This window comes from Melospiza georgiana, chromosome 7, assembly GCF_028018845.1.
Source record: "Melospiza georgiana isolate bMelGeo1 chromosome 7, bMelGeo1.pri, whole genome shotgun sequence".
Classification (NCBI taxonomy): domain Eukaryota; kingdom Metazoa; phylum Chordata; class Aves; order Passeriformes; family Passerellidae; genus Melospiza; species Melospiza georgiana.
The window spans coordinates 35,844,641-35,868,619 of record NC_080436.1 but is presented as its reverse complement, the minus strand read 5'-3'; the positions used below and the strand labels follow the sequence as shown (position 1 = coordinate 35,868,619).

General features: G+C 37.6%; 1 protein-coding gene across 3 annotated transcripts in view; it reads left to right on the top strand.

The window, feature by feature from the left end:
* The window catches only part of LRP1B (LDL receptor related protein 1B), a 642,008-nt gene that overhangs the window by 608,475 nt on the left and 9,554 nt on the right, over positions 1–23,979 (top strand). For all 3 annotated transcript variants that reach the window (XM_058028149.1, XM_058028148.1, XM_058028147.1), the window contains 5 exons: positions 6,954–7,115; positions 11,162–11,336; positions 11,959–12,063; positions 14,055–14,168; positions 23,709–23,785. In XM_058028149.1, the coding sequence (XP_057884132.1) occupies positions 6,954–7,115; positions 11,162–11,336; positions 11,959–12,063; positions 14,055–14,168; positions 23,709–23,785 (633 nt within the window). The remainder of the gene's footprint in view (positions 1–6,953; positions 7,116–11,161; positions 11,337–11,958; positions 12,064–14,054; positions 14,169–23,708; positions 23,786–23,979) is intronic.

Here is a 23,979-nt window from a genome sequence, read left to right as displayed (position 1 = left end):
CAGCATGGGTGTCACCACCATCCACATTTCATTGTTCAGCTGCCTGATTTGGGGGAATCTGAACCTTTAGCAGCAGCTGAAGTTTATTGTAGCACACCTGACCAAAGTGTGCCTTTAAGAGCTGAGATGAACACAGAGCTGGTTCTGATGGCTGTACCTGTGCACACCCACTGATAGGAGTTTTCTTCTGCTGTGCTGGCTCCCTTTAGCTTCATCAAATTTTAACAGCCATATTTCAAGTTAACCAGATGTCCTATCTGCCATTTCCAATTCATGAGGGTGGCTGTGCCTTGGAGCCCACACCATAACTTTCATGTGCTGGAAATGGGGAAAAAAGACCTTGTATCTTTCTAAATCACAGTGACTCCATCCAATATTCTAGATAAAATGTTCAGGTTGATGTGCATCTCATCTTCCTTGCATATCTAGCCCCTGGACCTGGTAAATATTCTATTAAGAGGAGATCTCTATTTCTTATCAGGCTGTATTTCTTATCTCTATCAGTCCATAAATTGTGTGGTACTGAAACAAACTAGCATGCCAGTGAGATGCCCCTTATCACAGTTTAATCTAGCCCATGATGTGCTAAGGCTGCTACATGTTTTACAGAGAGGAGTTACACTGGACTCCCCAAAAGCATTGAAAAATGTAATTAAACCAAGAAAGCTTAATTCCTCAAGGGTTTTTGCAGCAACAATTTTGTCTTTCCAGTCAGATATACAGCCCTTGAACTGGGCAAGGCCCTTTTAGCTGCAGGAGATGCACGAGCCCTCTGCAGTTGGACTGAGGGTGTGAAATCCAGACCAGCCTTCTCCTTGTCTCAGCCTTCCAGGCAGAGCTGAGCTGCTGTGCCAGGCTCATGTGAGAGTTGTTAGTCTGTTGTTACCTTATTCTTGCACTCCTCTACACATAGGAATCAAAATTTCCTTTATTACCAGGAATTGTTCAGTTTGTCGTTAATGGCTTTGGAACTTCAGTGTTGTATTTTGTCTAGATTTGTAGTTTGTCCTACCAGGTTGTTCTGTCTGACAGCAATAGAAGCATAGAATCATTAAGAGTGGTAAAGACCTCTGAGGTTGAGCCCAGCCCTTAACCCAGCTCTGCCAGGTGCCCCACTAAACCAGGTCTACAAGTGGCACATCCTTTAAATCCCTGTGTTACAATAGGTATATTGCAAACTGATTTTGGTAAAGAACTCCTTCAATCTCTGTGAAGCACAAGATTACTATTTTAAAATTAAGTCAGCTCAGTATCATTGACTTTGATCTGCTGTGCTGCTGCTGTCTGTGCTCACAAACACCTCCTCAACAAGCAGAACTCATCCTTCTGATCCATTATACATCTGACTCATCAAACTAACCTGCTAAATTGATGCAATCAAGTTCTACATGTTTTCCCAACTTTGCCTTTCCTTAAAGTATATTTTTGTTCAAAATTATGACAATTTTTCATATGGAAGTTGCAGGAGCCGTACATCTACCAGTGCCAATCTAAACCCATCTGCAAAATATAAATGACCTGTGATCATTTCAAAATAAAAATGACCTGGGATCATTTCACCTTGCTTGACCCTCTCTTTCTTGGAGGCTTGAACTGCCCCTGTCAGTTCTGACATGTTATTCTAACAGCTTGGATGCACTCAGTCTCACAGGTGTCATTTTGTACACGTGGCCTCTGGAGAGCTTAGGGGCTGCCAGCAATTTTAGCCTCATGAGATGATGCTTCCAAAGGGTCCCCAGGAGTCAGGGAATTTCCTTACTGATCATTTCTGGCTCAAAAAATGAGGAGATTTCCTGGGAATGAACCTTGCTTCATATTCTGATCCAAATAAAATGGTGCAGCACACAAAATACTCTTCTGGTGAATGTGTGTGTTCTAGTGAATGTGTAAATCCTCTTCTCTTTCCCCACCTAATATAGAATAGTAATGTGATAACTAATTAAGTAAATTGCAGAGTATTACTAATTTTTTTAAAACATGATTGTGCTAAATCTTTGCTGGATGTGTTAAGTTGTAGAACCTCATTATCTGCACACAAATGTTAATTTGTTAAACAAATCCCACTGGCAATTCAGGGATTATTCACTGTTGGCTTACTTACTGCTAAGCCTTTTGGCAAATTCCTATGTGAATGTTATATAGCCAGAGATTGGAGCAGCTTTAATTAAAATTTATAAGTTTACGACAGTTGTATTGAACTACAATAATTGAACAAAGAAAATGTCATCAGTTAATTAAAAGTACACATCTGAGACATGTAATTAAAAGTTTGGGTGTAATCATGAACACTTTCCAGTAAGCCAAATTAATGGGAATTTGGGCAAAAAAAAGTCACTGTTGCCATAAAAATATGCTTTCTTTTTCTATGTAGTTTAAAGTAAATATATTGCAGGAATAGTTTGCTGATTGTCTAAGGTATGTCTAATCACACAGAGTTGTGAAGTTTGTATCAAAATGAGCGAAAAGAAAATAAGCTTTTCATTTAAACGAAAATGCATGAAATAGTCTGAAAAAATCATAGTGTATGAAGCAGGTATTATTTTGTGTTCTATTTTATGAGCAAAACAAGGTGATTTGGTGCCTGCTGGAAACGCTGTCAGTGAAGAAGCTGTTTTGCTGATGCCACATCATTGCCAGGAGTTTCCCAAGGTGCTGCCAGCAGGACAGGGACCGTGGGCAGCATGAGGGTGATGTTTGCACTGGAAAGAGCAGTCCCTGAGACTCCTCAGAGATATTTAAAAATTGTTATTTTCTCCTTTCCCATAACACAGAGAGGCTCTGTAGCTGTTTGGATAGATCCCAATCAGCTCACCTACTAATTATCTTCAATGATGCAGCTTCTCTCCACTCCTATTGTTTCAGTAAAGCTAATTATGGCTCATCAGCCACACAGAAATGAATTATTGTGGTTCCCACAGACTGCTGATAACAACTCCAAAGGACAAGATACTGCTTGCAGAAAGCTCATGTAGAGCCACCTCCTTTTCTTTATTAGTGACAGCAAGTTAAATATTGAAATTAATTACGCATATTCACACATAACAACTTCAAAACACACATTTATGGTAGTGAATTTACCAGTGACTGGAAGAAACAAATAATGTAGGTTTTGGTGAAGACATTCATCTGAATGGTCTCATTTGTCAAAACTTGCAGAAAGCTGACAAAAATAATGCTATTGACCTAGTTTTTAATTATTTTATAAATGTTTTTAAACTTTATTTGGTTATTGAAAATGCAGAGTATTTCTCTGTTGCTTAGGCAATATCACAAATGAAAATTGATCCCCTTAGAATTCTAATTCTTGCAAAATATCCATAAATATAAGCTTAATATATATGAGTGAATTCCCAAAAAAAGTCACCAACATACTGCAGAGAAAGTAAACCAAGATATTTTTGAAGCAATTTTTGAACTTTATTTGAATTTTTGAATTTATTTGAATTTTATTTGAATTTATTTGAATTTTTGAAGCAATTTTTGAACTTTATTTGAAAATTTATTATATAGACAGTAGTTATTATGGAACAAATTAAATTGACAAACCAGGAGTAACTATAGCCTCTCTATCCAAACCTAATGGAACATTGAAAAATTTAAATCCCTGGTTAATTACTTTTTTCTTTTTGAATGATTTATTTTTGGTACAAAGGGGCGAAACTGCATTTCATTTCTATGTCAAAAATTTCATCTATTTTTTTAATATCCTACTGCCAAAAATAACTTATGTCTTAAGAGTCACCAGAATATATTCTCCTTCAATCTTCTAAATTCTGTTCTGCATTTGAAGCAGTTTATCATTCTATAGACCACTTCCCATGTGAATATTTTTCTACATGCTAATGTGTTGTGCATCTTTCTGTGGTGGTGAGGGTCAAGAATTCAGAGGGAGCTTTAATTCTGCGTCTGTAGAGTTCTAACCCTGAGATTTCATGGCCAGAGAAGGTGCTGGAGCTCTCTGTGCATGAGCTCATCCTGCAATTTCTGGGTTATTTGACATTTTGGTTACATGACTGTTTCCATTGCTAACATAAATCTATGTTCTGATTCCATGATATAAAACCATTGTTTGGCATTGTTTAATGCTGCAGTTTTGTTAAACTATTCTTGGAACCAAATTTTTTGTATCAGAAATAATTTATGAGAATAAGGCAAATGAACATGTCATTATTAGTATTATTTCTGGTGTCAACAGTCTGTGTATAAATAGGCAATGGACTGTTAACATTACTGAAAGTCATGTTAAATTGAGTGACAAAAATGAGGTTTAGGCTATACTGTATTAAATTTTCATTTAGCTGTCAGCAGTTTGGTATATTTATAAGTCTACTTTAGTAAAGAACAGAATAATCTTTTCTATAAACTAGAAAAATATCATTGTCTCATCCTTTTAACAGATAGAGGAGTATTTATAATGAAAACTGATTTCCAACCTTCAGATCTATGTTCTACTGTTCTACCACTATTTTATCTTTTTTTTTTTTTTAACTGAAACACTGCTTCAGATGAAGGATGACGTGAATCCCCCTGTCTTGGGGGCAGAAATTTAAATACATCTGTATACATGGGGAAAAACAAGTGGAATGTGTGCTAACATCTGAGTTCAACATCTTTGATTTAATGTTTAGATCACAGGGGACAGATATGAATAACCAGGCTGATGCATATTAAAGGAGCTGGAGCTATTTTTAGGTCAATGGTTTTTTGTTCCTGCTGTATTCATTAGAGAAAGAGACTAACTGATCTCATGGCCCTTAGGATGATTTGCAAAACACTTTGAATTAGCATAGCTTAAAATAGAAAATACTGAAAAGAATTGCATGAAGTGTGTCATGTTAGAAGGGCAAGAAGTGAAGGAAAAAGATGTAATAAGTCATTCTGCATGAGTCAGAGAGAGGAGACAAAATTTGGGTGCTTCACTTGCATGGAAAAATTCTCCAAAGAATTTGATATTGAATGATTGCACAGGATTAAAAGGAAAGGCAGACCAGAAGAAAAATCAAACTGTGGGGTTTGTGGAATATTCAGTTTAATCTTAATTACTCAATAACACAGCTAGCTAAGTGGAGAAGAAAGATGAGCAAGGTAAGCAGGGTTGCACATCTCAGAGTTTCAGATGCAGCTGTGGTGAACATCAGGAGGCAAGTGGGAAAGTAGGTGTGGATACATTGGGTAATCAGTGATAAATTCTATTTTTCCTGTTTATGCCAGTGATTCTGCATCACACATGCAGTACATTACACAGTTAACTTGATAAACACCAAATCATGAAATGTTTGGGTTTGGAAGGAACCTTAATGTTCATCTTATTTCAACCTGTCTGGCTTTTTATTTCAGAAGGATCCTCAAGTCCTGCTTAATTTTCATCTCTTTCCTACTTAGGAATCCAGGAAAAATAAAAGTGTTAAACTTTGTTCTCCACAAATTTAGGAAAATCCTTAAAGCTGAATGGAAGTGAAGAGGAGGATCAGGGGAAAATAATGTCTTGCAAGCGATAATCAAGAATGAGAATGGTTTATTTGGAAGTGAGAAGGGAGATGGCTGCTTGGACACATCAAGTCATTTACCTGGAGATTATAAATGAGATATAAAAGCAAAGTCAGGAGTTGGAAAAACATTAATGGGATCTAGAAGTTTGTTTTAAAGAAGATAAGCCTTAAGAAAATAAGATGGGAAAGTAGAAGGGTTTAATAAAACAGTGGAATTGTAACAAAGCCATTAATCCTTTAGACACGAGATTTAGATAAGGAAAAAAAAATGGGAAAACTACAATAGAGAAGAATCATAGGAGGAAAATGCAATGGGTTTTAAAGACTATTTTAAAATCCTTTGAAAAGAAGCTGTAGACTAGGAGTTCATTGTGTGCAAATGTTCATCCCCAAGTGTTAACTGCTTTTCAGACATTGAATATTGATGTTACAGGCATCTTTGGTCTGATGACAGACAGCAATTTTTATGCAACAGTCTCCGTTATCTGGAGACTAACAACACAAAACAGGCACAGATACTTGTGGTTTATTAAAAATTGTTCTGTAAAGTGTAGCTGTTAGTGCATTAGTAAATATTTGTTTTTCTTGTGATTATATATCAAGGTTTGTAGATTTAAGAATAATGTAGTGCACTCTGAAGAGACACCAATGGTGATCACACAGTTATCCTCTGCAACAGGAGGAACCCAGCATGGCAGGATGACTTGAAGATTTCACTCAAATCTTAAATTCCTGCTTAGGACTACCTTTGAAATGATTGTATGTTGTGGTGTTGTGAGGGTCCCCAGGATGAGATGAGAGATGAGAATCTGACTCCAAGTTCTCAGAAGGCTGATTTATTATTTTATGATGTTATGTTAAAAGAAATTGTATACTAAAACTATACTAAAGAAAGAGAAAGGAGACATCAGAAGGTTAGACAAGAATGAATAATAAAAACCCCTGACTGACCAGAGTCCTGACACAGCTGGACTGGGATTGACCATTAATTAAAAACAATTCACATAGAACCAATCGAAGATGCACCTGTTGGTAAGCAACCTCCAAACCACATTCCAAGCAACCAGATAATTATTGTTTACCTTTCTTTTCTGAGGCTTCTCATCTGCTCAGGAGAAAAATCCTGCTGAAGTGATTTTTCAGAAAATATCATGGTGACAATTGTATATTTTAAATAATGACTTTTTTTCTCATAAAAGAGTCAATGACTGCACATGCATAAGTGTAAAAATGCACAGATTCAGTTTTTGAGTGCCTATAACTCCCAGGCACTATTTAGTTTTTCAGAAGTTCTGCATTCAAGCAATGTTCGCCAAGGCGCATTCTCAGTGTCCAGAGAAGCGCGGTTGGGCCAGAACATTGAAACCTCCTGCTCTTACCATAAACCCGCCTTGAGAGAGTGCTGATTATCGTTTGAATTTGCATTTATTCTGATCAAAAACCAGCTTTCTCTGTTGTGGACAGGCCGGCCGACGTGCAGCTGCGCCCTGGGTTTCACGGGGCCGCGCTGCAGCCAGAGCGTGTGCGAGCGCTTCTGCCACAACGGGGGCACCTGCAGCGTCACTGCCGGCAACCAGCCCCTGTGCGCCTGCCTGCCCGAGTACACCGGAGACAGGTGCCAGTACTGTAAGTAATCCCACTAATTACTCCCTCTGGGTGTGCAGGACAAGCAGCTCCATGCACTCCAAGTTTAAACCCCGCGTGTTTTTGTTTTTTGGGTTTTTTTTACGGCGTTGTTAAATTCGGCCCCAGATTGTTCATACTGCTGAGGCAATGTCATCTGGTGTATTCAGGTGATCCTTGAGCAGATTTCTTCCCTTCTACGTGGCTGAAGAAGGAGCTTTTTTTGGGAATGATTTATTGTTATTTTCATGAATAAGTGCAGAGTGGAGTGGTACAAGACAGATGATTTTGTCAGTAGCCATGAGATAATTGTGTTAAAATCTTCTGCTACAACTTGTCGTGTGTTTTGTTATGCTGGTTATGAATTGACACAGTTGGTTAAAGAACCTTCTGGTGTCCCTAGTCTTTGCAGACAAAAATCTTTTTTAAACTGCTCCTTTACCTTTGTTTTCAATTTCTAACCCAGCAAGCAGCACCTTGAGGATAGCTTTGAGTTTCACAATGCTGTATTCCTTAAACTGGCTCAAAGATCACCCTGAGTGAGGTTTCTGCCCCATCCTGGTGTTGGAATTGTAAAGGATTTCTGAATGTTACTCTTGTTTAGTTCTCAGGACTTAGGTTCTGTCTTTTGTAGTATCTGATTTTCTCCCTGTTTTTTCATTCCACTGACCCATCAGTCTCTTCTCATTGAGATAGTTTCCTGAAGGTTTCCATGCCCTTAGAAAGGCTCTACTCACTTTCTACAATGTCCTCTAATTTTTCACTTCTTTAACAGCGGAGCAAGAAAAGTAGATTATCAGCTAGTAGGCATTTTGCTCTTACTTCATTACATTTATTTCCTTGCCATGCTTTTCTTTCATTATCTCTTTTCAGTAACTCAAAACATTTAAACGTAATCTTAAATTTCTTAATTTGGTCACTCATTTAAAAACAACAGTTTGTCTTCCCCATGTCATTTCAAAAATGATGCTTCAGAAGCAATCATCCTTAAGTTAGAACAAATTATTTTAGTGAGATCTGAATAATGTTTTTTATTCATCTCCTTTTTTCTGCTCCTGCTTTTCTTTGACTGTAACTTTCTAAAGGCAAGGACTGTCATAGCCTTGTTAGACTGTCATAGTGCTTGTCAGAGAACATTAAATGTGAAAGCCATCATCTCTTACATACCTTCAGTGAATTTCCTGAAGAAGGCTTGATTTAAGAAAAAAAGGGATGGGAAATTAGCTGTTATAAAGGACTGGTTTAGAATTATCTACAATATAAACAAGTATTTAGTTTTAGAGAAAGGTCTGTCAGACAAGGAAAGGGATAGTGTGTATCTTAAATAGGATTTGTACTGAAGTAAACTGAATATATTTCCAGTTGGGAGACTATGAAATAAATTGAAACCTTTGAATGGAAAACCAGCAGTAATTGTGATTCTCTCCCCCTTGGTATTAAACAAACTGCATGAATCCACAAATAAGTATCTGCAAACACAATTGGGTATTTGAAAATAGTATAGCACATAAATCATGCACAGACAGACACACAGATTAAGGAAAAATATTTACTTGAGGCTTACCCAAAACCAAACAAATTGTTTCTAGTTGAATGCTTCTGCAAACATCCTTTTTTTTAAAAAAAAAAAAAAAAGAGAGAATTAATTTAAATGTAAATTCAGGAATTTAGGGGTACTTTTTAAGCAGCGCTTATTATCAGATTTGGATTGTCTGGGAAACTGCTACAATACAGAGACTCAGAGACATTATAAAATACAAAATAAAATTAAGCTTTTTGCTGATTTAAAACTTAAGTCTTTTGGGGGGAAAAGAAAGTCTTAGAATCTCTTAGAGTAAGTTTTGTGATATTATACCAGTCTACAATTAATAATGTGTATATGAAGGCGTATCTGTTATTTTTTTGCTTTATTCACACGTGTGCATGATGTTTTGCTTTATTAATTACCTTCACTTTGTATGCCAGGTGGAATGCATTAATATGGCATTATTGCAAAGATTGGTTGCCTCCCAGACATCTTTTTCAGTCTGTCTTTGCTGTGATTGAAGGTAGTTCATATGCAAAGGATGACACATGAATGTGTGTAGGTATTTTACTCCTTCTCCCAAGCTTAAAATATTATTAGTAGAGTTTTATGGCTGGGAGAAGACATTTTCTTGCAGTATTACCAGCTTGCAAAGACCTCATTTTCCCCACACTTATCGTCTCCAATTACCCAATGCAGAGTTTCTCCTGTGATTAGTTCACATAAGGGATAATAACCTAAATGAGTGCTCCGTGTCAAGGCACTGGCATGGCTGAAATAAATTTAAGTGAGTGAATTTACATAGAATTCTACTAACACTGTGCATGTTATTAAATACACATAAATCTGATGTATTTGAATGTAGCTCCCTGTTTTAAATTCCAGAAAAAAGACACACAGAGTAGCTAAAGTTCATTTCTTGTATCATTTAAGGCCCAAACTACCTTAAAAATAGGAAAAATTTTCATGCAGTTACAATCATTCAAAGTGGATATGGTGATCCCACAAGCTGTGACTTTCTCTGAAACTGAAATCCCTTTATTTGGAGAAAAAAGAAATAATTTTCTGTCATTTCAACCCAAATATAGCATAAACATTTTAGATACTGCAGATGACTATAGGTGTTTGTGGCTGCAATCAATCCTAAAAACTAATAATTGTTTTGACATTTGACCTTCCTACTCCTACGTATTTGTGTTCTTTGGTGTTGGATTTTTTTTTTATCATTATGTGCATGCAAACATATGCCCCTTGCACTGCACTTACATAAAATCGCTCTCAGTATTAGCTTTGAAACTGCAGTAGTTTTTGTTCCAAAAACAGGCTCCCTGCTGCAAATTGCCATTCCATACCTGGAACTGGGGAACCAGAAACAATGAACAACTTCATTTAGCAATTTTTAAGCCGCTCTTGTTGCTAATTCCTTAAGCAGCTGAGCCTACAGCCTGCACAGACAGTGGAGACATAAAATAAATATTCAAGCAGAAATAACTCCTCCAACAGCCATGCTCTGTCCCTCAGCAAAACTCTTCCAGCAGTACTCTTTCCTCGGAGAGAAGGAAAAACAGCACGGAGTAGCATTAGCAAAATATGTTTCTGACTTTGAGATACCCCCACAAGTGATTCCCAGAAAAGCTGTGGCTGCTCCATCCCTGGAAGTGTTCAGGATCAGGCTGGATGAGGCTTGGAGCAGCCTGGGATAGTGGAAGGTGTCCCTGCCCATTAAGGAGCTTAAATGATGACTTCAAAGAAAAAAACAAACCATGAAATAAAGTTGTCACTACCATATAAATGAAAATTACCAAAATGCTAAATACCAATATTTGTAGCCCTTGGAAGATTCTTGAATAAGGCAATTTGATTTTTTAAAAGGGTTGAAAACTGAGACAGTTACTGGTGGTTCTGAAGAATCAAAGAATTCACTGCTTGAAATATCAGTCTTACTGGCATTAAAACAATTAAATACCATAATGGGGTCTTGCACAGTCTGTAAAGCTTATGGCTGTTTGTAGTACTTTGTAGAGCTTATGGATTATGTCTTTATATATTATTATTAGAACTTCATGAAATTTTAATATGTGGATAAATGAAAATAAAACTTAATTATTTCAAAATATCGTTTCAATTTCAGTTTGGCATAATGCTGTTAATGGTAATGTGAATGTATCAGAAGATTTTTATTCAACCAACGTCCCATTAAATACATTAACATAGCCCTGCTTTTCTCATCAGGAGACTTTATATTATATGGAATGATGCCATAAATGATTAGACAACTAGAAAGGGGAAAAAAAACCCCTCTTATGAGTTTACACTTCCATTTCCCTCCCCAAGATTACATTGTTAATATATTATATATCTGTTTATTGGGTATTCTCGATTCCTGTGGTTGCCGGTGAGTCACCAGCTTCAGCTTCCATTTTGTTTTTATTACAGTGCCTTTAAAAACATGAAAGCAAAGCATTACTTATTTCCATAATGCTCCTTAATGTCCTTTTAGTGACGAGGTCTGGTGCTGTTTCAGATGTCTGCCACCACTACTGCGTCAACTCCGAGTCGTGCACGATTTCGGCCGACGGCCGCGTGGATTGCGTCTGCCCTGCGCGCTTCGAGGGCCCCAAGTGCGAGGTGGACAAGTGCACCCGCTGCCACGGGGGACACTGCATCACCAGCAAGGACAGCAGGGACGTGGTGTGCAAGTGAGTGTGTGTGGGAAAAGGGGTTTTGTGCCAAATCCCACATTTAACAGCAGTTCTGTGTGTTTTCCTTGACATCTCTTGCGCCGTAGTTTGTCCCAGTGTGGTCACATCACATCAGTTCCTCTGTGTGGGTCCTGCCCATACCAAACCAACTGGCTCCTGGCTTTTAAACCAACTTGTGGAGCACTCCTCACTGCAGGAAGCACAGTATAAGAGGAAACTGAATGGCTTTTCACTTGGAAACACTGAAATTAATCAAGTTAGCAATTCTATACTGTTGAAATGTCTTCATCGTTCTTCACTGTTGAAAATTCTGCATTATCTGTGACTGTGATAGAAACATACTAAATACTGTTGGAGGCATAGGTAGCATGTGCTGCTCTATTGCTGAGCAATTGTTTTCTATTCTAATAGTTCATTTTCATTAAAAGAAAGCTTAAATATATATTGTGCAATAGTCTCACTGCTAACTTTTCAAACCAGAAACTTAGAATTATTTCAATCAGTAATTCTTATACTAATATATGAAAATGCTGATTTAACAATGGAATGCTCAGATTTACTGAAATACTGATTACACTTTGCTTTTTATTTTCCTTTTTCTATTTTTTGACCATGGCAGTTGCACTAATGGCAAGATTGCCTCCACCTGTCAGCTGTGTGATGGCTACTGCTACAATGGTGGCACCTGCCAGCTGGACCCAGAGACAAATATACCTGTCTGTCTGTGAGTATCCTGCCCCCTCCAGATCATTACAATGCCTGTGTGACAACAAATATTAAAATTATTGTGCATGTTTCTGTATTTTTGGTCTCTCTGGGATGAATAATGGGCTGGTTGCAGTTTCAACTTAGATTATTTGTTTTCTAGCTGTTTGTGTAACCTCATACTTTGCATACCGTTTTGCAAAATGTGTGTTAAAATTTAGAAGTAAGGGCTCTCTTGTGAATGCATATAGATACAAAGATGTATCTTCGAAGACTTATAGTAATTTTAGGTCTGTTCAGCCATTTTTTTCTGGAATGGAAACTCAAGATTGCCTGTCCTGCTTCTCAGAGGTGGATTAAGTCTTTTTTTCCTACAGAAATGGTCAGATTTGGAGGCAAAAACCCTTCTCCTGATAGCTGGAGAATAGGAAAAATTACGCCAGTGTTATTTCCCTTATGGCGATATGCTCATGTATTTCATATTTCTGCCCTAACCTTCCCACTACCCAGAGTATTGCAGCTGTTCTGGGGTGAGATTGTGCTCTCCCTCCTGTGTCATGGTCAAGAGAGTAATTCAGAGTGCTTCTCGTAAGCCTAGACATAAAATGCAAAAGAAATTGGTATTTTGTAGCTTAGAAGTTAAGTACTGTTGCAAGCAGAAAAACCTACATTCTACTCCTTTCTTGAGAGCTATGGTGTATCTTCTTTTTCAGCTGCTCAATATAAAATACTGAAGTAGTCACTGTAGCAAGAAATTAATTTCTTTCCTGCTCTCAGTTACTCTGAGATACCTAGTCACACTCTTTTTATTTTTTTTTTATTTATTTCCTTAAAATATTCATTTCACAATGGTCTTCCACTTCTCCAAACAACCTGGAGCTCAGAGCATCCTCCAGGCTGAAGAGAGAGGTGTTGGAAGGCAGAATTAGACATGAGTGTCTCATTCCCTGGGTGACATGAGCAAATTGTTGCCCAAAGGGATCTGCACCACAACTTTGTGAGTAAAGATACAGCCATTCCTTCATTTTGTTGATGCAAGTGATCTTGAGAAAGGGAGTTTTATTCAGACTCTCAAAGGAGTTTTATAAATGCCTAGATTTTGTTAGTGTGATCAGTGAAGAGGTGTGCCAAGGGTTCCTCCCTGTGAGAGCTGGAGCACTTCTGCTTGAGAAAAAGGATGCACAATTGTAGTGGCACTATCACTGAAAAAATTGTCCATGTATGTTTGCAGGTTCAGGGCTGAAAATAATGTAATTTAGTTTTGCATGGTAGCCCTTATTCATTTGGAAATACTTTTGGTGCTTATTTTTCTCTTTCATTATTATTTTTTCCTGTTTTTACCATTTTGCCTGTTATTTGTGCCTCCTTAAACGTCTTTAATTGAGGACTAGAGACTGATAAATCCTGACAAAAGGAGAGTATCAAAAGGAGAGAATCATATTTGTAAGGCCCAAATATGCTGACTAACCTGGTGATTCATTTGCTTAAACACCTAGAATAGCTATTTTGGAAACTTGTGACTTTTCATTAATTTTTTGTCTTATAAAACTCTCATGTTTTTTCTCAATTCACACGGAACACCATAGCATCTCAAGGGAAAAAAAAAACAAACAAAAGGTTTTTTGCTTTAATTTTTGTGTAGATTTCTAATACATAAATGCTGCAGCACACACCAACACCACTAACAATGCCAAGAAAATGGTAATGACCATTTTTAAGGCCATTGCAATCTGGATCAATCGGTAGAAATGTACATCTGACAACAATACTCTGAGATCCCTTCAGGCAGCATAGCCCCATTGTTTTAAAGACTATTTGATTATCAGTCATGAGCAAACTTTTCAGTGTGGTCAGATGGGCCTTCCATGACAAGAAAACATTGGTTTTGTCTTGTGTGGGTGTGTGCCCGTGTACGTGTGCGTGTCTTGCCGTCGTTGTGCGTAACGCGTTTGAATCTGTCCAGCACAAGGCAGAATATTTATGTAGGTCTATTTTACTGAAATTCTGCAGATGCTCTGTGGGGTTTAAAAGTCAGCGCTGTGACCAGAAAGTGAACCCTTGTGATTACTACTGTCAGAATGAGGGAATTTGCACTTTAACCACGTTTAATGAACCGAGATGCAAGTAGGTTTAACCTTCCACTTAATGCTGCACATTCTGTGACATCATTCCAGGCCACGGTTCATTGGTTCAAGTCATGCACATTCACATACATTTCACAATATATACTTAATCTGGGGGACCATTTCTATAATACACACTTACCCTTTGAGAGTTGCACTGATGAGTATATTTAAAAATACATTTGGAGTGTGTGTATCATCAGAGGAAGAAATAAAAGGCTTTATTTTACTAAATAAATTGGGGAAAAAACTGAAAATGCCACTTGGCCTCTGTTGCTCATGTTTTGAGATATTTTACCGAGTTAATCCTACATAGCATTAAGTTTAGTGAGCAGTGATATTGCACATGTTCTGTAGTCTGACTTCTTATTTCTTATCTGAACAGGGAAAGGAACAGAACAGCTACTTAGGTGCTACTTCAGGAATTAAGCTTGTATTTTTAAGTCTTGTTAATTTTTATAGAAATTTTATAGAAACTGTTAAACAGAAGTATATGAGCTATATCATACCGTTGACTTCTCTGGTTAAAAAAGAAAGTTACATTTGTATGCTCTATTTCTATAAAGGATTTTAGGTCTATTTCTTAAAGACAAAATTTTAGTATTCATCAGAAAAAGAAACAAACTTATTCTTTGAAAATCCTGTAAGGCAGATGTACAGAGAGATACAAAACTCCTGTCAGATGAACAAGCATCGCTCAGTGGTTGTGATGCAAAAGTCAGTAGTGAAATCATGACCTAAAAACCTGGACTGGGGAGAAAATGTGAAATTCACACAGATTTAAACTTCTCTCAGTGAATGGTTTATGGAAACACAATGCTGTGGGGATGTGATGTGGATGTCTGGTGAGTAGCAAAGACTGCTTAGGGTGAATAATGTAATTTTTTGTTTAAACATGGTCTCAGTTGCTTTGTCAATGTTCTCATGCAATGAAACTCTCTGGCCCGAGATACCATGAACCCATTGGAAACAAAATTAATTTCCCAACTACCACTTCTTAGAGTTGGAAGAGTGTGGAGTGGTCAGCAGAGTGTGGGACAGGGGTGCTTGGAACTTTTTGTATCTCCATGTATCATGCTTGTGTTTTCAGAATCATGCAGCCCTAAGAACAACATACTGCTGCCTATAAAGTCACATATTGGATGTACTTTTCCTGCTTTTTCCCTCAAATGCTCCATGAGCCATTTGTCCACAGCTCAACGTTTTTCTAAACCAGTCTCTAACTGGGGAGTGGGTGATTTTTAGAAGAAATAGGAGATGCCTGGGTTTATTGTCATTCAGCAGGAGCTCTGCTCTCTCTCACAGTCAGCATCAGTTGAGAATGCAAACTTTACACATAATCATGCCCTTATTATCATTCAGTAAAGACAATAGAGAATAAGATTTAGCAGTTCCAAAGGGCAATCCTAAAGCCATAATTATAGAGCAACTCTAAGCCTGTAAGAACAGACTCTCCTTTCAACAGCCTGCACTGCTAGCACACATTTTTATTTTATCTTCCTGTCTCAAGGTGTCTTTTTAATGATGAATGCACTAAATGACCTAAATATCAGTTGCACTCTGGAAGGAGGAGTTGTGGTTTTCACCTCACCATTTTAGGAAGGAATGAAGGTCTTGCTGTGCCTTCATATAAGCCACCAAAAAAAAAGAGAAGGTTTTACGAAGGCTATTGCCAGTTTCAGTGAAAGCTCTGTCCTGGTTTCAAATATGCAGAATGTGCTGTGATTTCTCTTTAGACTTCAATGCAATCTAGAGTATTAATTCTTCAAATTATTTTTTAGGTGTGTGGTGATTGTTGTTCCCCCTTCTTCCCACATTATTGTTCTTGCTCAGTTACAAAGGTTGTGAGAGAATTTCAGAATGTTAAAATTTGGGGTAATGACCTTTTATGAAAAATGTTCTATTTAGGGTGTCTTAAAGTAGCATAATCTTCTGTATAGTTACTGTCATTTTAATATTTCCATACTACATTTTCAAGGATCTCTTTAGTGCTGCTCACTAATGGGTGGGATCTGTGTGTGAGACATGTCTGAATTGCCCCAGTAAATTCACAAATCAGTTGAAAAAAAGAATGATCAGGACATCAGATTCATATGGGAAATAATCAAGAAATGCTTTTTTCCTGTATTTCACAAACTGTTCATTCCATCTGTTCTATCAGTCTGTCTTTCAATAAATACCTTTATTTATGTCTCTGTTTCTTTCTCACTAATTACCCACCTGTATTCATTCCTGCAAGGGAAGCAGGGTTTAGAGAGAGATTGCACCTTGTATGGTACCAGTGAAGAGAACTGGAAAGAATTCAAACTTTCCAGTACTTAGGAGTGACTCTGGTTGTTGAATGGGCAGGGCTTTCATTACAGAATCTTTAGCACAGAATATTGCTCTCTCAGCTTTGTTTCTTTTATACCTTCATCATAACTATATATTGCTAGAACTCCATCTTTTTTTGTGTTACTATTAGTATTTGTCCCTGCACATGGGTGTGTTCTATAATTATCTGAAAATAAATGTGATCAAATCGTAACCCTCTTAGGCATTCTAGAAATATAAAAATCAGAAGGCAAAGTACAGCATTGCTGTGGCTGGGTGTGCTAACTGTTCAGAGGGATTCAAGTGTGTGTTGTATTTCAATATTAGAGCAAACATCAGTTCCTCTGTAGTGAGGAACAAGTCATCCTAGAGAGTTAATGAGAAGGCACAAACCATGCAGGAGCTTGGAAGAAAGCCTGAATTTGGTAACAGAGGGAACTGAAAAGTGAAGGGTGGAGAAAGAATAATTTCATTTCTTAATGGAGAATTTTGGTCCTGTAACAGGTTAAGGACTATGAACAACTGGGGAGAGAACAAATTGTGGAATTATTTAAAATTGATTACAAAGTTTGAACTTGGAAGTGCAGACATGGATAAATTAGGAAAAGCAGCTCCTGCAGGAGTGAAACAAGCAGGAGAGCTGTTCTTACAGAATCCTGGGATGCTTTTGGTTGGAAGGGACCTTAAAGCTCACCTTGCTCCAGCCCCCCTGGAACTGCTTCCACTGGACACCTTCCACTGGAGCTGCTCAGAGCCTGACCCTGCCTGGCCTGCACATTCCAGGGATGGGGCAGCCACAGCTGCTCTGGGAATCCTGGCGCAGTGTTTCCAGGTTGTTCTTGCCAGCTTGATACCCAGCAGGCTGGAGAGAGGCACTGTGTGAGGGGAGAGTGTAGGGTGAGCCCCTGAGTGTGTGTGTGTGTGTGTTTAGGTCCCAGAATTCAGGAATTAAAGAGTGCATTCCTCTTATTCCTCTTTATGGAGGAGCTCCCCTGCAGCTCAGGTGCCTCCTGTGATGCTGGGCCTTCCTCCTGACATTCCTTTCCTGTTGAAAAATCTTCCCATATGAACAGTTTTTATTTAAGTGCACATGCAGCTGTACAAGTGCTACATATGCACAGAGGTTTATAATAAATAAACTCATCACTAAACCAGACTTTTGCTCAACAAAGGTTCAGGTACATCCATGGTCAGTTGTGGACAAGAAAGGGACCACAGCCTGCAGTCTCTGGCTGGCATTTCTGGAGGCTGAGTAGAAAAAGCCTCTGTGATAAAGAACACTCACAGGATTGAAAATCCTGACTAAGAGAAGGCCCTGGTAACCCTGAGCAGCAGCACAAACCAGGAAATTTTATCAAGTATCCTGCAATAGATGCTTTCCATATGATTTCCTGGGGTATATTTAATGAGCTCCCCAATTGCAATTGCAACAGGAATGTCACAGCATTCTGCCAGTCCTTTGAGAGCTTTCTTTTTCAACTAAAAATATCTTTGTTATAAATATCTCGAAACTGAATATAATCCGCAGGTTATACCTTTGTGTGATAAAAGATCTTTTATCCACTTTGTACCACAAACTGGTAGTGGTTCAAGAACCAAATGAAAACAGGTGTTTGAAGAGCGGTTGTCAGAGGAGGAGCTGTTAAGGTCTTGGAAAAGAGGAATTTGTATCTTTTTGATGGAGTATTTACTAACTAGGCTATAATGCAGATATCCTTTGTCCATGAGTTTAAAACTGTTCAGATAAAACTTGTATAATATTTGCTGCTGTATATCACTGCTTGTGAAAAACATGCTTGGGTTTTTATCTACCTACTTACCCGGTCTTTTCTCATATTTTCTTTTTAGTTTTACCATCTCAAGCCCTTTTCCTTTTGTTTTATTGCTCAATGCAATTTCAGCTACAGTAGTAGTCACCTGTACATGCTTTTATATATTTTCTGTTATTATTATTGCTAATTGCATGGTGGTTAATGACTCTCAGTTTGTTCTTTTTCTTACCTTGGGATGAGAGAGGCTGAGTTGCACTTGGGAGCTGTTCCTCACAGTGAACATCATGCAGCTGTGAATAATCATTTGTACAAAGTAATCTCATGCCCAAATTAAAATTAATTTTTAAAGTCACTTCTTTTTTTCTCACTTATATTTTGACTAAATTTCAGGGGGTTTTTAGTGTTCCTGAAAAGAAATTTTTCATTGTTTTGCTTGCTTTTGAATGATGTCATTGTCCTATTCTGAATGTATTGGATTTCAGGGTAATTTGTATTCCATTTTCAGGTAACAAGTATAAATTTTGTATCCCTTAGCTTCTACATTATTTTCCTTTTATGATGTTAAGGATGCTCATTAGACAAAGCTACTAAAATGTGGTTTGTTCATGTATGAAATGGTCATGGAAAAGTTACTACTTGAAAATAATGAAACCCTACAATAGAGGGGTAGCTGCAGAATGTGCAATTATTGATCAGTCCTGGGTTGGGATTTTTGGTCTTTGTTATGAAAGTGCTTTAATTTAGAGACTTAATCAGTGGATTTAACTCTATTATAGCAGCTCCCTGTATGAACAATGCATATCTGCAGAAGTATTCCTAAATTTATTATAAGGAATAGTTTAATTATTTGGTTTAGTGCAAAGCTTTTATCATCCTCTGGCATCCTACAGAGTTTTAGGGGAAAAGGGAATTTTGATTTTTCTTTTTCAATGCAATTTAGTTTAGATAGTAAATAACTGTAATCCAGATGTTCTCTTGTCTTATAGTTTTAATATCAATGATAAGACAAGTTCCAGTGAAATTTTAATGTTAAGTGTTCTTAAAATAGAGAGGCTAGATACTTTCATTAGGATGTTTTAGTATATATTGCTATATAATCACCAAAAGGAAATGCAAACTATAAAAAATGACTTTGTATAATGAAGAAATATCATTTATAGCTAAGAAACATTTTCAGTTCCCCTTCCACCTTTGTTTTGTAAGGACTGTTCCACAGATTCTCTTACACCTCTAGACTAATCATTCAATGTTGTTGTCATTTTTGGATCTGCACTGGAATATTGAGTTGGAAAACAGGTGTCTACAAAAGCACTTTAAACTGCATGTTATGCCTTCTGTGTTATATTTTTATGACAATGCCTGTGGCACAAAGAGGGAGAAACAAACTTATTTTAAAATTGCACACTGCCACCATATCAGCTCTTATTTTTACTATTTTTTCTTCTATTTACTCAGTCATTTCATAGTCAAATGGTCAAGTATATGAATATGAGTTTGGAAAGTTGGATCACACTGACCTGTAAGTGTAAGAAATATACAGAAATAGAGAGACATTTTGTAATGAATAGACTCTGTACAACAGCATGATCAGAAATGTAAATATCTCCAGTCTAAACATTCGTCACTCCAAGTGCAACACCTTCATAACCTCAATTGAAAGTTTTTTTAAATGTCTCTCTTTGCAATGCTATTTCCTCAAAATAGATAATTCCCATGGCACAGGAATTCAGTACCTCAGAGTCACTTCCCAAGCACTCATCTCTTTATAAATGTGGAACTGAATTGTTGCAGAGAGAGCTGCAGCAGTTTTATTAATGACCTTGGCAGCAGAACGTGTGCGACCTTTATTTTTTACTTTTATTCACTCTCAGTCTTCATGTGGGCATCCCCTGTGGTACTGCTGCTCTTTGATCTCTCTCTGGTTCTGCTGGGAGCTGGAGATTTGCACCAGAGATGTTCTCTGCAGCACCTTGCCCCGCTCAGCTGACTGCAGCCTGTCCTTCGCTGTCAGCTTCCCCATCTGTTTCCATCTGTATTTGTCTGGGAGTGACTCAAATCAGGCATTTCCACTGTTTCTTCTCCCGAGTTTGTGATGATGTGAACATCTTTGATGAAAAAAAAGTGGCTTTATGTGGTTCTGCTTCATTAATGCCTTTTTGTTTGCTTGTACTGTGTGATGGTGTTCGCAGGGGTCCGAGGATGAGGGAAGAGATGAGGATCTGACTCCATGTTTCAGAAGGCTTGATTTATTATTTTATTATATGTATTATATTAAAACTATACTAAAAGAAAAGAAGAAAGGATTTCATCAGAAGGCTGGCTAAGAATAGAAAAGGAAGGAATGATAACAGGCTTGTGCCTGACTGAGACAGTCCAGACAGCCAGACTGTGATTGGCCATTAATTAGAAACAACCACACGAGACCAATCACAGATGCACCTGTTCCATTCCACAGCAGATAATCATTGTTTACATTTTGTTCCTGAGGTCTCTCAGCTTCTCAGGAGGAAAAATCCTAAGGAAAGGATTTTCCATAAAATGTGTCTGTGACAGTGCTGCAAATGTCCTGTCTGACCCTGAAAATGGCACAGAACAGCTCCTGCTACCAAAGAGTTTGGGAAAGGACAAACCACTGCACATCCAACTCAGCCAGGAGTCAGCTCCCATGCTGAGCAGTCTGAATTTAAATGTCCTGACACCAGAAAATGCTGTTATTGAGAGCAATTTCTCTCTGCAGACAATTAAAACTGGTGAAGATCTGCTCATTTCCCATGTTCCTGCATGAACAGTTGTCCATGTCCCAACCCCATCATTATTCATCTGCCTGCTCATGGCTGATTTTCTGTGTCAAATTCCGTTGCAGAAAACATCCCTTTCCCCTGGGCTTTACTCCTTTTTCTCCTCTGCCTGCCCCAGACAAGCCTTTAGTGCCTTGCTGGAGCATCAAAGGGCAGTCATTGCACCTCCAAGTGCAGAAGGAAATGGCAGCCATCCTTCCAGCTTCAGTCTCTTTAAAGGTTATTGGAGAAAGCAAGCATTTGGAAAAAAAAATTAAAATACAGTGGCAACTAACAATGTTTTTATGAGACTTCTATCAAATGCCTCAGGTGTTTCAATATTGCTGATTTTTTTGCAATTAGAATGACAAGATAGATAAAGAACTTTTAATATGTTTGCCTTATTTTTTCCTCTGTTTACTGCATATCTAGCTGTAGGATTTTTTTCTTCACTAGCTGTTTTGATATCATGTCTGCTATAGGATTCTGAAGAATGTAATTATACATTATACAAGTTTCTCATGAGCTTGTACTTGAATGCTTCATGGTGATCCTTTTTCTAGTCTCACTGTCTTATGTTTTCTAAACTCTTTTTATAACTGATTTATCATCATCATTTTATATACAGTGGAAACATTTTAAATATTTAATATAAGAATTTAGTTGCAAAGTTAGATATGTCTAACTCTAAAATATCTTTTACTTTCAATAGTGTAGTATTAAATGCAAATTGCTTGTCATCACAAGTTGTAATTGCCTGAGCTGAATGATGAGCAGGAATGGTGCAAAATATCAGGAGGAAATAGAAAGACTTTGTTTCATGTTTGTCATGTGCCAAGAGCTTGAAGCTGAGTAGAATATTCTAAATATAAAGATATATAGTGTTTCTCTACAAGAATGGAGAAACTTATTTTGCAGCTGTAGGTTGAAAAGTGATATTTTTAAAAAGCAAATTCATTGAACAGTATCTTAGTAAGGTAAGCTGTCAGTGCAAGCATTTTTATCTTACATAATTGCTATAAAGAGATCTGGAAAGAAAAAGGAACAGATGCATCTTTTGAAAGATTAAAGTTGTGTTCCCTGTGACTTGCAGTGTGCTGAAGTGATGGTAAGCAGGTGGAAAAGTCAGTTGGGTTCAGTAATAAAATATATCATTGTGAAGCATGTGTGTAATTAGGAACTGGGGGTTCTTTGCAGTGGGGAAACCTAAGTGTGCATTTGCCATATTTATTTAAGTAAGCAAACTTATTTCAATGAACATGAAGAACTTCTAAATTATAATGCAATTTAGCTAGTGTGTGACAATATATGAGTCAACTAGCAATAATCAATGTATTTTTTAAAAAATCAATAATGCTTCTAAAGACTCTCTGTAGAGCTTAAGCACTTTAATAGTGAATCCTACCAAAAATTAAATTTACTTTTCAAAATAAGTTCAAGCTTAATAGAAACGCAGTAAAGAGATTTGTCTGAATGTCAGGTTGTGCTGGAAGAGGTTTAGGAGCAAGGAGAGAAATGAGCCAGTGTTTTGCAGTGATCTGCAAAGACAGGAGAGAGCCCAAAGCATCACCAGCACAGCTGCCCAGGGCTCCTCCCTGAGAATGGCATTGCTTTTGTCTAGAATATTTGGTGTCTTTCCAAAACTTCTTTTATTATAGAACAACATCAGTTGTTAAGCATAACCAGCTGTAAACTTTGCAATGTATTAAATCCTTAGGAAGGCATCAGATAGGAGGAGTTCTTGGAAGTGTATGAGGGTAACGCTCTATTGCACCTCCCTAAAGATAACTGATGCTGAAATTCATAAATAATTCAAAAAGACTTAGAAAAAACATGATTCATTGCACAATATGCAACAGGGACAGATGAAAAGTGACTACTTCCTGCTGTTTCCACAAGGAGACTTTGAGGGTCTGTAGTAAACTTAATCATATTTACAGCAGGTTGAATAAACAATTGAATTTCATTCAAGTATTTGTTTCTGTTTTTGATGGATTTGCTGAGTCTGCTTCCATGGACTCCTTGTGTTTCCTTGTGTGCATGGAGAGTGTTCTGAATCCCAACTGAGGAGCTATTTGCATATTGATATTCACACAAGGAAATTATAGCAGAATAGCTGTGAATAATCCAGGCACCTGGCTCCTGGAACACATATTCTGAATATAAATAGTATTTAGGGCTTTCTGAGGCCAGGAGATGCTCCTGTCCCTTTAGGACAACTCTTTATTCTTTGGCTCTCAGGCCTGATTACACACACACACACACACACACACACACACACACACACACACACACACACACACACATGTGGCTATATTCCTGCAAATAAACATCTGGTTATAAAGTTCAAGATTTCACAAGTTAAAATGGCAATATGCCTTTGATTAAACTTGTTTCACTATTTGAGAAATTAGAAAAGAGCTCTGGAATTAAGGTTGCAGTGATAATAACAGGAATCAAACACACAGAGGTGTGGGTTTAAACTAAATCCCCACTCTGAGTGTTGTCAGTGCTGTGGCAGGGTCCTGCTGACTCCTCCCATGAGGATTCTTGTTGGTTTTGTAGAAGCACTGCTGTGGTTCATGTAGCTCTTGAGAAGGTGCTGGTGGTCTCTTTCATGTGTTGCTGTGTTAATAGCTGGCATTTATTAACTTCCCCATCGTAATTGGATCCTTTCAGATGTTCAGCCAACTGGTCAGGCACGCAGTGTGAGAGGCCAGCTCCCAAAAGCAGCAAGTCTGACAACATCAGCACCAGTAAGTACCCCCAATCACTGCTGTCACTTGGTAAGTTTGGCTCACTTTAGAAATCTGAGCCTTGTGCTATCTTAAAACGTGAGTTTATGTCATGAAAATGCTCGTTACTGGTATCTTTTTCTTTAAAAAAACCCCAAAATATAGATATTTCTAGACTTTCAGGTTGCCATTTGGTGTTGCACAAGGCAGTTCTT